The sequence below is a fragment of the Apodemus sylvaticus genome, chromosome 2, assembly GCF_947179515.1.
Source record: "Apodemus sylvaticus chromosome 2, mApoSyl1.1, whole genome shotgun sequence".
Lineage (NCBI taxonomy): Eukaryota > Metazoa > Chordata > Mammalia > Rodentia > Muridae > Apodemus > Apodemus sylvaticus.
The window spans coordinates 14,820,437-14,835,650 of NC_067473.1; the positions used below are offsets into that span (position 1 = coordinate 14,820,437).

General features: G+C 37.0%; 1 protein-coding gene across 1 annotated transcript in view; it reads right to left on the reverse strand.

The window, feature by feature from the left end:
• Positions 1 to 15,214, reverse strand: part of Sema3e (semaphorin 3E) — a 234,502-nt gene that overhangs the window by 1,435 nt on the left and 217,853 nt on the right. Inside the window, exons 15-16 of the mRNA XM_052173130.1 lie at positions 13,946 to 14,013; positions 12,637 to 12,776 (exon numbers count right to left, since the gene is read on the reverse strand). Coding sequence (XP_052029090.1) covers positions 12,637 to 12,776; positions 13,946 to 14,013 — 208 coding nt within the window. The remainder of the gene's footprint in view (positions 1 to 12,636; positions 12,777 to 13,945; positions 14,014 to 15,214) is intronic.

A 15,214-nucleotide genomic window follows, 5' to 3' on the forward strand; every position in this document is an offset into this window, starting at 1 on the left:
TTTTGTTTTGTTTTGTTTTTTGAGACAGGGTTTCTCTCTATAGCCCTGGCTGTCTTGGAACTCACTCTGTAGACCAGGCTGGCCTCGAACTCAGAAATCCACCTGCCTCTGCCTCCCAAGTGCTGGGATTAAAGGCATGTGTCACCACCACCCGGCAGGGCAAGTTTTAAGATAAGCTTGATAATCAAATAACTCCCTCGTATGTTTGGGACAAAGCCAAGCTGCAGAGACTACAAAATCATGATTATTTGTGCCCAGTAGAAGGTCCTGACTGAGCAACTACCAGACTCAGTTCTTCCCAGCCTTGGACAGAGTGACATGGCAGAAGACATGTCACTGAAAACGAGGTTTTTCCTGTAAAGACAACATGGTGTGGTGCTGTAATGAGAAACTCCTCCCTTCATACATATGGAAATTTTAATTTGCGAGGCTCCGATTGGTAAATTTTCCTGCCATGTAGGACAAATTAGAAGCTTAAGAGTGAGACAGTTGAGACGAAAGAAGCTCCAGATACTCTTCATTCCTATTCTCTTCTAGCCAAAGACATCTTCTCTGCATATGAACAGATGGTTGTAATAACAGCTAGTGATGGGAATATTCTGAGCGCTGCCTGGGCCTACTGACTTCTTTTTGAAAGGTATTTCTTAATTAACATCAAATTAAATGTTCAATATCTAGAAGATTTTTTTTTACTACAAAATAGATTAGTAAATACTTAGCATCCAACAAAGAGCCAATGAGCTCTCGGGAGTCTTGTCTTGCTTTCTCTTCTTATTCCTTCTGTGCCGGACCTCAATACCACCTGAGTTCAACTGTGAGCCATCTCTGTTTCAATCTGTGTCTGCAGAACCCTTGATGATGTCAATTCAAAGGCAGCCTCCACTGTTTAAAGACCTTGAGTTGGCTGATGTGCCTTTCTCATCAAGTATTTCCATCATAAGTGTGTGTGTGTGAGTTTGTTACACATGCTGTTACCCTATCCTGATTCCTTTCCTTAGTTCTTGGTTTCTTCCTCAGATTTCCTAGTCTCTCAAAAACATTTTTTTGCATGTACTTGTGACCTTTGTATTTCTTTGTTTCATTCAGGTTCCCTAAAATGTCACACATTATACATAGATAGTCCATTGTATTTATGGTAATTTAAATAATACTAAGATTTATACTGTCCTTTAGCAACTATGATACATTCATCTTCCATGCAACTACCCCCTCAATTTGCTACATTCCCAGTTCTGATAATTATATAATCTTTGCAGGCCTTGCCTCGCATATTCTATCAATGAATATTTATATCTATGTATCTATGTATCTATGTATCTATGTATCTATGTATCTATGTATCTATGTATCTATCATTATCTATCACCTATCTATCATTATTTATCTATGATCTATCTATCTATCACCTATCTTTGTGCCTATCCTTACAGACAACATGTAACAAATTCTTATCAACATTTCTTCAGTGGTGACCCAGAAAAACATGCTTTGTTCTAATTGATTTTTTATGCCAGGGTTAGATCCCACACTTATCTGTCTGACCTGGTCTTACAGCAGACATCCCCAAATCTTCAGTCTCTTCATTCTTTCTATCAGATCCACCTTAGTAGTGCTGTAGGACTTCTACTCTCTTCACATCTTGGAGGATTTTCGATGTCTGGTGACATCTCATCCTGAGAAACTGATATAACTCCATACATCCTTGTCCTGTAACACCTCATCTCTCCTTCCTTGCAATCCTTTAACCTCCTCTCTACCAGTGCACATGAAATGTTACATGCACATGTGTCATGGAGGTTTTCTGTGGCATCTTCCACCTTTTTTCTGACAAACTAATAATGATCTCCACTTCTTTACAGCTTTTGTTTGACTCTGAACTGCAACTGCCCATTGCTTGTGCAGGGAGACAGAATTTGCTCAGGTGATCAGCATGACAAGGCGTTTCCCACAGCAGGGGGTAGAACTGATCATTTCTGAGGTCAGTGACTTTTCCGTAAGTATCTTTTAGGTTTCTGTGCTTGTTATCCCAAAGCCAATACTAACTCAGAACCTGAATTTCTTATCATATGGAAGATGAAGCACACTGTTAGCATTTGTGTTTACCATAAAATTTGAACCACTTACAAAACTTAAACGTTTCCCCGATGCTAAGAAAAGCAAAGATGGGTTCATTATGTCAGCGATATGTCCCAATGAAGTGAGAAAACAGTATCCTTATGTAGTGCAATACAGAAAAAGTATTGGAAACATTTGAATTAAGTGTTAGGATATGAAGTTATTATATGACAAACAGTGCAATAGCAAGAAAGTTACACACACACACACACACACACACTAATTATAGTTATTATTCCATATTGCCTTATGGAGACAGTTATTTCAATGAAAAACAGCATAATACTAAATAATAATTTTAATAATAATAATATAATTTAAGACTTTTAAATGTATTATTTGTAAGAATTTTCAACAATATTAAAATGTCTTATTTCAAACACTGAAGAAAGATCATATATGAATTAAGGCTACAAGAATAAAAATGCATATGTTTCTTCATTCTTCAAAATATCTAATAAACCCTTTAAGATGTGTCACAGTTCAAGCAGACATTATACTTTTGAGGGCAGGTAATGGCGACATCCAGAATACTTAAAGAAGCAAATGTTTCCTTCCCTAATTCTGTCTGCTCTCATTCCTGATACTGCCACCTTGTTTCCAGCTTGTGTATTATGTATGTATATATGCATGTATGTATGTATTGTTGTGTGTGTGCATATGGGCACAAGCAGCACATGTGCCATGGTATGCATGTGACAGTGAGAGGACAAGTTGTAAGAGTGGATTCTCTCCTTCCACTATGTGGGTGCCATGAGCAAACTCAGCCTTGGCAACAAGCACCTGTACCCACTGAGCCGGTTTCATACACCAGCAAGGTGATTTCTTAGGAGTAAGGTTTTCCCAATGTTCTTTCATCTTCTACTCTGGTCTTCTTCTTTCTCTTCCTCAGTGAATCCCTTTCCAGTAAAAGCTAGCACATTTAAAATGTTTGTCCTAGGTTTAAATGTCATTTGTTTTATAACACCTCCCTTGCAGTCCACAAGGATCTTTCATGTCTTTTTACAACTTAGCGTCACTGGTGTTTGTAACACATGAGTTATTTAACATATTCTTTAAGTCATCTCTTTCAATTCTACTTTCTTCTCTCTAATCATGTTGCAAGGTCGTGAAGGGAAGGGTGCTCTTATTTTTCATGAGTCATTACATCACAAGTGCAGGGCTTGGAATGCAGTGTAAGCAAAAACATCAATTTGCCCTTGGGTGCAAAACCCAAGGTGGTGCTGTATGTCCATGAAAGTGGATCCAACATCCACACTTCCTGATAGAACTACCTGATAGTGATTCGAATAGCAAGGAAGAAAGGATGATTCCCGTAACAGCCCATGACTCAGGAAAGACAGCTTCAGCACACATATGTAAGGAAGGTCTAGGACACTGGCTTCACTAGGAAAAACATGCACCCACAAGCACCTACAGTGATCATCTTCCTCTGTGTCCCTCCTGTCTCCTGTCAGAGTGAATAATACATGAGAAAATATAAAGTGTGCAGCCTATTATTGCCTTGCACCTAATCAGGTACTTAATGGAGAACAGATGAGCTCTAAACATGTGTTTACTGAAATTAGGGGTAAGTTTTTATTTAATATTTTATATCTAATATTAAAGGAATATTTCATTCATAACTACATGTTCAAGTTTGAGGAGCGCCACATTGTAGGCATAGAGAGCCCAGATTGTGTCACAATAACACGACAGTTACCATAGGAAATGTTCTACACTGATGATTTGCACAACAGAAATGGTGCTAGTCACATAATTTTGTTTGCCCTTCCTGGTTACAGTGAATTCACATTTTATCCCAGGAATATGTGCTATTCTAACTCCCAGCATCCACTCTGCAAGTTAGATGGCCTTAAAAGTTGCATGTACCTTCTATGGGTAATGGATACCTAAAAATAAATATGATTTAGAAATTTGTACTTGTATTCCTTCCATGACTTACTCCTTCTACTTTATCTAACTTAGGCACACCCAACATCAAATCTTGATTGCAGGATTGGTTTCACACAGCTGTGATTTTTCTCTGTCTGTAGTCCAGATTTCTGTGGTCAAGAAGATGGCAAAATAATATATCATTCCATCTCATGTTCTTCTGGGAAATCTATATAAACACAGAATTTCTTACTAAAAATGATTTTAATAGTTTTTTACTATAAAGATTGATTCAGGATGTGCCATTATATCAAATAAAAAAGTAACTGCACCAGGATCTGTGCACATCTGGAAGGAAGCAGTGGCTCCCGTGTGTGCTGCTACCTGGTTCCATGTCTTGCAATGGAAAGAGATAGATATGGGCCTTGAATTGGATTAACACAGAATACATTATAAACAAATAACAAAATCAATTTTGTAAAAAAATAAAGGTCAACAGCATATTGTTTTATTTATCTAACCTATATTTGACATAAACAATGGTATAAAAATATATCTGATAAGATAAAAGTAAAAATTTTCTTTTACTGAATTATGCTCTAACATGTATGACAGAGATCATTGCATACTAGACAGTGAACTGCTTTGTGTCTCCTTTGTGGAAGCCTAGGACTGCACAGGGGACAAATATGGAAAAAGAAAATTTTATTTCTGACAGAAGACACTGAAAATCGCCATGAATGAGAATTTAAATTTGAGTGACAGCCATATTTAAAACATTCAAGATGTGCAAAATGGCTTATAGAATAAAATCTCTTGCTATGTGAGATTGATGACCTACATTTGATAACTGTAACCCAAGAAGTAGAGAACTCAGGCTTACACGTTGTCTTCTGACCATCACCTCACTCACACATATAAATCGGACACTATACAAAGTACACATATTCGCATGCTCATGCACACACACACACACACACACACAGAAATGAGCAGTACTGACAGATTCATAACTGGGTCTGTCAGTGTCATGGATATTATGTACTTTCAGGTTGTTCAATTTCCATCAGAAAGAAAGTGATATCTTGAATCAAGGATGTGTTATAAACCAAGGTGAGGAGTTTTAAAAGAAATAAGACATGTGCAACAACAGAGTTACTTTTACAGCTCATCCATGTCTAATATATTATGTACCTATCTAATATGCAAATATGGAATTGGACTGCTGTCAATCATTCCAATGGACACCTTGGGAAGATGGTAGGAGTGTGGAGAAAGGTGGTCCAGGAACTATAAAAGCAAACAAGAGAAATGCTGTAGGCAAATCATAGCAATTTGTCAATAGTTAAGTAGCATGAACTGATTTATCTAACTGGAGTAAAAAAGAATCAAAAACAAGAATGAGGGCCAGAGAGACAAAGAGAAGTAAATCCAGGGTTTCTGTGTAATCAATAACTTGCTCTGGCAAACAAATGAACTAAGCTGGTTCCTAGGTCTGAATGTTTGTGTTTTTTAAAAGAACATTTGAATGGGTTAAAAGAAACATCAAAATTACTAAGCAGCTTTTTGTTTTGTTTTGTTTTCAAGACAGGGTTTCTCTGCATAGCCCTGGGTGTCCTGAAACTCACTCTGTAGACAAACCAGGTTGGCCTTGAACTCAGAAATCAGATGTTTCAAATGAGGAAATAGTTCATGCACTTTGTGTTGTAAGAACAAGGAAAAGCAAAGAACGCTGATGTAGAACCTAACCCCATGCTTTCTGCTCATGCGTGTAGAGACAGACGCACAGGCATGGCTGCCTTTAATCTCTTACATTGATTGTCCTTGGTCAAGGAAGGACAGAAGAATGAGTCAAGTAGCAACCAAGATGGTGTATGAAACATGGAGTCTTACTCTGTAGCTCTGCTACTTTGAAACATATAACTTTACTATATATGGAAAAGACAGAAGCAAGAATGCTTAAGTTAGGTGGAAGGAGTGACTAATCACTGGGTTAAACATGACTATTGCATTTTTCCACAAGACTTAAGTGACTTTGATTAATTTGTACAGCTTTTTGGACTGACTAAATGCAGAGGTAAAAATGGTAGCCTTGGCAATGGTGTTAAGACAATTTTGGGAATAAGTTGCAATTCAAGAAATGGGGCTGATGTCATTTTGTGTAATTTCCATAATAGGCACCTTTGTATATTATTTAACATTGATGCAATGCTTACAGTATGCTAAATTAAAGTAGTATTATTTTAAAATGTACTAATATGCATGCATTCCTTTTAAATTAAATATTCACAATGGTGAGATCAATACAATGGGGAGACAATGATTCCTCTCTATTCACTAAGAAAAGAGATTGTACAAACGATTTCATTGATCATAGGAGTCAAGTGTATTCCATCTTCAGATTGCCCCCTAAATTTACCCCAAGAAATTTATGACAGGATTTCAACTCACTATTGAAACCCAGTCTTCTTACATTATCATTAGTATATTTTATGACTAAAGAGTAAAGTCCAGAAGATTGAATCTCAAAAACACTCACACTCTTGTTTTCATTTTAGTGAGAATTCATATAGTGACATTTTAATGCTCACCAAAAAGTGAGGAGTTGGTTCTTTCTAATAAGTTGTATTCTTCAAAATACAGGGGTATCTTTCACAATGCTACTAAATAGTAAGGTTTCTCTTTCTTAAAGATTTTATGTAGTTCATTTATATGAGTATACTGTAGCTGTCTTCAGACACACCAGAAGAGAGCATCAGATACTATTACAAATGGTTGTGAGCCACCATGTGGTTGCTGGGAATTGAACTCAGGGCCTCTGGAAGAGCAAACAGCCAGTGTTCTTAACCACTGAGCCATCTCTCAAGCCCCCAGTAGTAAGGTTTCAGTGTATCAGAACATTCCTCAACCTTTAAATCTAGGGTCAGAACAGTTTTTCATAAAGAGCTAAATAGTAAATTCTTTGTTCCTTGTGAATCATAGTCTCACTTGTCACTTTTCTTAAATTATTAAGCATATAAATATTAACAAATAAAGCATGCTACAATAGCTATCACTTACTGAGTTCTGGAATATAATTTTTATGCATTTCAAGGGAAAGAAGATATTTCAATTGTACAGCTAAATATTTTAACAAGAAATACTTTTTTCCTTAATAATGTTAGGATTAAAAATTTGCAATTATTTGTGAGCCTTATACATTCAAGTATGCAAAATTGTAGGAATTAGGGATCAATATCCTAGGGAAAGGTGATGATTTAAATTTCCTTATAAATTGATAAGTGGTTTTCTTTTGCAACCATAAGAAATAACAATTTACATCCTCTTCATGTAAAGTTTGCTCTGTTATCTTTAATGAAAATGCTATGTAAAAACATATGTGCCTACCAAATTTAATTAATGACAGCCGGCCATTGGAGCATCTACCCCTCATCTGTGGATGAAATCACACTATCCACTTAATTCAACTATTGCCACTGCCCTCCCCACCGGTCAGAGGAAGAGACATCTTTGCTTCCTGTCTTTCTGAGCTTTGCCTTTAATGGTGGGGCCATCTCCCTATCTGGGTCTTTGCTTCTTCTAGAATCCAGCTCTCCTTTTTTCTCTGTGATTAGATTCTCTCACACATGTTCTTTATCTTGCTTCCCAGCTAGCTGCACATCCTACCCCCCCCACCCCTGGCTACTTCCTTTCAACTACAAACAGAGCCAAGTCCCATATTTCAAAAGAAACAAACTAAAACTCGTGGTTCTTCTTGTCTCCCAGCTCCTCTTTCCCCTCATCTTAGCTTGGGTACAACCCTCTGCACAGACTGTTTCTCATTCAACACAGATGCATGTGCCCATAATCCTCTTGTTTGATGGCTTCTTCCAAAGCTATCCCACTACATTCTTCTTGCTAGAAACTGAATGTTTTCAGCATTTTGCAAAAGACGTTTCTGATTACCATATCTACCCAATATCTTCTTGAAGGTTCTACCATATCCCTGTCTGACATTTCTTTCTCTAATCACTTAAACCAGTTTACTCTAAAGACACTGAATTTCATTTCCTTAATGTATATTATAATACTTTTTCAGAGAAATGTTGGAAGTTTTACGTAAGTTACTGTGTGTACAATGCTCAGAACAGCTCAAGGAACACAAGAAGCATTGAATGAATGATAACTATAATCATTACCTGTTTTGTATTTCTTTTGGAATCAGTCTTCTAATTTGCTCTTAAATATATGGTTTTTTTCTTTTTGTTCATAGTTTTAGCTCCCTTTAGTTCTTAATTGGTCATTTTCCAAGCTATGCAAAGGGAGGTAGACCCATTCTCTGCCCCATTCCCCCTTAAACCTGTACCAGGCTATACTCAAAACACAGTAACTTCACAGCCCATGTGCTCTTACAGAATTCTATTCTGTAAGAATTACAATTTCTATTTGCTTCAGTTTCTCTACCTACAAGGGTTCAGCACCAAAGCACTGCAGAGAATAGAAGTGTTAACGGACATAAAATGCTTAGTATAGTGGAAAGCACACAAGTTCAGAGGATACAACAGGTCATGAACATGCAGGAGCCTCTTTTACCAAAAGACACAGAGCAAGTAGAAGACTCAGAAGCCACACGGAAGATGAAAACCCATTGTTTCATATACTATTAACAATGATTCTGGATATCAGAGCTTAGAGTGGGAAAGGTCAAATTATGGCAAGGGCTCTTAGTACACGTGAATAATAATAGCTTTGTCAGCAAGGCCGAAACAGCCTGCTGAAGTGCTAGTTGGGATTGCACAGGCAGGTGTCAGATGTCTGCATTACTGTTATGAGATGCTTCCCACTTGCTCTTCACCCCTGAGCATCTGAAACTCTATTTATGTTCTGACTTCAGAAGATTTTGTCATTTCGTAGAAAGAACATTTTAGTAGAATAAGGGCTAGTCCTGAGTTTATTTTATTAAGTGTGAGTTATTATACATTCTGGGTTTCAATTACTTCGATTATAAACCATGTTTTTAGAATGGTTGTAATAGACTATACAGTGCTCAATATTCAGACAACGAATGACTATAAGCTAACACTGGGTCAGGAAATCTTGAGTTTAAACATTGGGTATGTCACTGATTATATGTAAACCATAACCCTCTCAACTTCAGTTTCTGTAAGTGTAAGAAGAGAATAATCACCTCCACTATTCAGTTGAGAGATACAGGAACAACAAGGAGGGTACCTAGCATAGACCCATGTTCAGTAGGTCTGCAATAGCCAACAACTTCTTCTGTCAAAAGTATTCTAAGGATCTTTTCCTTAGCATATCACAATGTTAAGTATAGCAACCAATATGTTTATCTTATTAACTGAATATTTAATATCCTTACAGTAACTATTAAAAAACAAAATTAACAATGGAATATGTCCTGTATCAAATACTTAGAAAGGCATACTTTAATATTAAAAGATCTAATAAAATGCTTAGAGATTGCTTCCACATGGTGTATTTGAGAAAACAGAAAACTATAAGATATATATTTGAGAGAAATGCTGGTACCCAGAGTTTATAAGGCACACAAATGACATTTTAGATGTTGGATGGCAACTCAAGTGTATACTTTTAAAGAATAACATGCTCAAATATTTTATCCATATCAATATTTACTTACAGATAACATGAGATTCAGTGTAACAGGTATTTATAGACACTTCAAAGGGGTAAAATTCCTAGATTCCAAGATTTCAATTCAGTAGGAGAAAGGGGTTTGTACCCTATGGTCTGAGAAGTTAATGATCTTTTCAAAGTTTATGAAGAGAGGAATAAGTTTTGATTGTTATTGCACACAGCAACCTCATAGGAGCTAAGAATTTGACTAAGCAAAATTCAGCATCCTCCTTATGGTCTACTTTTGGCAATATAATCACTATGTCCAAAATCAAGTAAAAGAGACATAGAAATGATAATAAATGTAAAGGTTTATTAAATAAAACTCAGGGCTTGCTTTCTAAGTAATTATGCTTTCAGTATAGACTCTATACATTTGGCCTCTGATGAACTCAGCAGTTTTGTTTTATAATAGCTTTATAATGGTGAATAATGAAATGCATATATTTGCTATGTCTATTGAAACAATCAATTATCTGCACTATGATTTTCATGCAGAGAGTAAATGCATAATTCTATATATCAGTAGCTGTGTATGTTAGAGAAATTAGCATGCAGTTGGAAAGAAGGTAGGCATAATCAGCAAGATGGAAAAGGAACTCAGAGTTGAACACTGATGGATGCACCATGTCAGAATGACTTCCAAATGAGGCAGATTACACCGAGTTCCAAATGAGAACCAGAGCTCCCCAGGTGAAGAAGTCTACTGATGAAAGAATTACTTCTGTCTTCCAGAGCCTTCTGACTGTAGGAACTGTGGACTATTCCCAGGTTCCCTCCTGCCAAGGGTTAGGATGGAATTTACAAAGCATTTCATCTCACATTTGAAAAGTGGAAATGTATTGGCAATGAATAAACAGTTGAATTCCGTGTGGTGTGCAGCATTAGCGTTACCGATATGTGTGTTGGTACTCTGCCATGGAAAGGAGAGCTTTTCTTTCCTGATAAACTTTCATTATTATCTCTAAGCCTTAGCATGATGAAGCTCTTAATTGTTTGTTTTTACATATTTTATCATACAATACAATTCAATCATGTGTTTCTGCTTTCCCCTCACCCAGGATGTCCCTACCTACCTACTCACCCAACTCTCTCTCTCTCTCTCTCTCTCTCTCTCTCTCTCTCTCTCTCTGTGTGTGTGTGTGTGTGTGTGTGTGTGTGTGTGTGTAATTTCTTTCTTTTAGAGAGAGGGGGGGAGATACCCAGTGACAGCATTGGAGAAAACTGATCTTCCCTTTGCCAGTAGTTATCAACTGCAAATAGCGTCTTGATTAGGTATGGACCTGTGCTTCTGTTCCCCTTTCAATGCCAGGTCTCCATCTGGCTTGGACATGTACAAGTCTTCTTATCTAATGAATATTCATGGAACCCCAGAATTTGTAAATTTCATCACCTCAAAAATGTAGTATATAACTACAAACTAAAGGTGTTAGGTTTTTAGTATTACCAAAGCCAAAAAGAAAGAGAGAGCGAGAGAGAGAGAGAGAGAGAGAGAGAGAGAGAGAGAGAGAGAAACAAAGAAAGAAACAAAGAAACAAAGAAAGAAAAGAAAAGAAAGAAAGAAAAGGAAAGAAAGAAAAGGAAAGAAAGAAAGAAAGAAAGAAAGAAAGAAAGAAAGAAAGAAAGAAAGAAAGAAAGAAAGAAAGAAAGAAAGAAAGAAGAAGGAAGGAAGGAAGGAAGGAAGGAAGGAAGGAAGGAAGGAAGGAAGGAAGGAAGGAAGGAAGAAAGAAAGAAAGAAAGAAAGAAAGAAAGAAAGAAAGAAAGAAAGAAAGAAAGAAAGAAAGAAAGAAAGAAAAATACTTCGGGGGTGGATTTTGTAATTTAGACTTTGTATATTCATCGTCAGGGAAAAGACTGTAATAGTCATATCTCCCGATCACCTATAAAACACGCACTACTGTTTCTTCTCTGGCATAATGCAGGACTATAGGAATCCCATCAATCACTCAACCTGAAAACGTCTTTTTAGCAAAGACCATCTGCACTGTATTCAATAGGATCTCCCCACCGCTATGAACATCCTCCTTCCTAATTTGAAATTCCACTTGTGTGAATAGAGTTGAAATCCTCAATAAGCATCAGCCATCTCTCCTCCTTGAGGATTTATGCCCAGGATGCAGCCAGGTTTCCCATGCCACCTACACATTCTTAGAGCAATCTCCAGACCATTCCATTCTACAAGTCTGCCTCTTCCCCTGTCTCTCCAAGTACTGAAGTCACTGCCTCTAATCCTTAAGTGACCTCGGAAAAATAATCCCCCAAACCACTCAAAATGTGGAGAGTGGTAAGGCTTGTCTTTGCTCCCAGTGGGTTAGAAACCTGTGTCAGTGACTCATATGGATTTCAAGCTTTATTAATATTGACAGCACTGTTATTTTATATGTTCATAAATTTGATTTGCTATTTCTCAGGGATGCTGCCTTGGTAGATATAACGTAACACATTGCCATGACATTTATCATGAAGCTATAAGTACTTTCAGTAAAAAATATAGGAACTATCAATGTGCACAATTTAAAATATCAATTCATACACTTATATGAAATAATCTAATTGAAATGTACATGCTATGTTTATAAAATCTACATCTATATTATACAATTTTATGAGTGTATAAGTAACACTTATAAGAAAAAGAAAATTTACATTTTAAAAATTGGGTTTGTATGTGTGTTGAGAAGCATATGAGTAGGATTGTATCCGTAGGCTGGAAGACAAACATAGTATCATTTCCTAGTAACCCTTCAGGCTGTGTTCTTGAGACAGGACTTGCACTAATCTGGAGATCAGAAAGAAGCCGGGCTGGATCCTAAGCTCCCAAGATTAACCTGCCTTCCCTACTCCAGCTCTGGGATTTAAAACTCACTTCACCAAGCTTGGGTGTTTTATATTCTAGAAATAGTAAAACATATTTAGTTCAACGTGGTTTCATTTTAATTATCGAAAACTAGTTTTCTAATTGCATGCTCTAGGTAAGACTCTAAGTGAGAATACATAGCTAGGAGTTACCTCTTCCTTTCTTGCGTCGCGTCCCTTCTGTACAAACCAGACGACTTTGGCTTGTAGTGATCGTGGGGTGCACTCCAACAAAGTACTGTTGCTCTCTATGCCGTAAGCCAGCCTCTCTTCAGTCCTATCCAAAGCATCTCCTACAACAGGAAGGTAATAGCCTCAGCTTTGAGACTGGAACTTTATTGCTAATTTTAAAAACTCTATTCAGGTCATACAGCAATGTAAATAACTCTTCCTGGCTGATAATTTCGATGCAGTCATTAAGTGAGTTATTGAGAATATAGAGATTAAGAGGGTTAATTAGATGATAAAGTGGGTTAGAATGTGGCATCTTGGCTCTAAAATATGGGGCAGCGAGGACAGTGATAAAGTAGGCTCAAAGGAAATCCACAGGAAATCAGTGACATGTTTCTTGACAAGACATGGAGAGGCTTGCATATCAGATGTCAAAACAAGGCATCATCCGACTTCCTATGAATTTTCACCCTCACGTTCAAACCTGACCTCTAAACTTCCGAAGATTACACCCATAATTTTTCTTGTGCATAGCCCTAGAAGCTGGAGTTCCTGCACTGAATCCCAAGTCTGCTTGGATACAAAAACCAAAAACCAAAAACCAAAATCTGGCCTGCAAGTTCTGTAAGTTGGATGAGCACCATTGGCTCCCAGCGATGGCGCCCAATGTCCCTTGCTTTTCATTGAGCCCAAGAACATAAGACAGCTCGGCGTCACCCACTGTGACATGACTCAAAAACCATATTTCCTGTTTTGACTTTCTCATTTGTGCATAAATCCGAGAACAGCTAATATCAGTTCTGAAATCACTCTGCTCTAGCAGAAGAGGAGGCAGTTTTCATTTGTTCTAAAGGTGATAGATCACATCTTACATAGTAAGCACACATTTGAGCTGGGTGGTAGTGGAAGAGGCCTTTAATCCCAGCGCTTATAGAAGCAGAGACAGGTGTAGTCTGTGTTCAAGATGAGCTTGATCCACAGAGTGAGTCCCAGGACAGTGTAGGCAACAAAAAGGTAAGTCCTGAGAGTCATTGCCCTCAGCCACTGCATGCTGCTTTCTGGTCTAATTGTTCTTCAATCTTGATCTCTAATATCAGGTTGTTTTAGTGGTTGCATCTAGAGTCAATTTTGCTAGTTCTGTATAATACCATACACTGATTTTAAATATATGGGAGAAAAACAGATACATTCAGTGACCGTGTTTCAGGAAAATGACTCATTTAAAGAAATGTGCAGTCTATCTTTTGAATATATTGGGTAAGTCATAACAATTGATTTTTCTAAGAATTACCAACAAATTGCTGTCCAAAGCACTGTTGGGCAGCGTTGCCGTGCCGAACATCCTGCCTGCGGAACCTCCTGGAAGAAAGAAATAATAGGAGATTCTGAGATTTCAATTTCCTGTGTTCCAAAATACAACCAACCTCATTGAAGATCCCAGCAAAATTCTGTTGTCAGAAAAAAAAATTCTCTGTTACATAAAACTAGCATAAAATCCAAGCTTAACACTTTTATTTCTGTGGAGTATTTTCAATGGTTTAATAAGATCTATACAACACTTTTCTTTAAAGGTTTTCAAAAATTTGAATTCCAGATCCTCAAATGGTAAGTTCTCGTTACATAGTCAAATAACATAACAAGAAACATTTTGTTTACAAAGGGATGACAATGACTGTGTGCAGATAATTCCAATAGGAATATTTATTTGACTAGAAAGTGTAATAAAGCTCTTAGATATAAAGAAGCACAAGGATGGAAAAGATATTTGAATCCAACTATTTTAACTCAACAGGGTCTCAAGTTTTCATTACCACTGTTCATAAGTCTCATTGCTGCTTTTAAGAATGTAATCAATGGAATACTAGGGATGAGAGATGTAGGGAAAGGCAGAAACTGAAGATATTATCAATCAAATCTCAGGGCTATACTCTCTATATAGAAGAATAATTGTTTTATTTTGCTTAAAATGGATTGCCAATCAGAAAACATGACCAAAAGACTCAGAATTTTACAAAATTTAAGTTCCTCATGTATCATTGCATTGACCTAGACTGAACAAAACTTTACAATAATAAAAGCAAAGGTAAAAAGTTTCAGGGTTGTTTTCCTTTTTCTTATACTAGTGTAGAGAACTAGTCACAACTGACACCAGTTAAGGTGTGACTTCAACTGTATTTCTTCCTCTCTTAGAGGACCATGGCTTTGCTCTGCTGCACAATGGTGATAATGGGAGAGGGGACTGAAACGAGCAAGGAAGGAAATAGTTTCCATACTGCAGAGGTGATGTTTTATTGATATTATTATACTAGCCATTTGAGGGTAATAGAAACAGCATTCTAGATCATTCTAGATAAGCTATTTGAACGATTTATAAATAATTCAAAAATTTGTTCACAATAATTGAAAACATGTGTTTATGCAAAGGTTACATCTTCCTGAGAGCTTTCAGTTCCTATTACAGTACCCCAATATAACTGTCCTTTGTACCGGGCTCAAATAAAATGTGCGTTATGATCAAAACAATAAGAATGTTTCAGCAAAGGAGCCTCACTCACGTGCT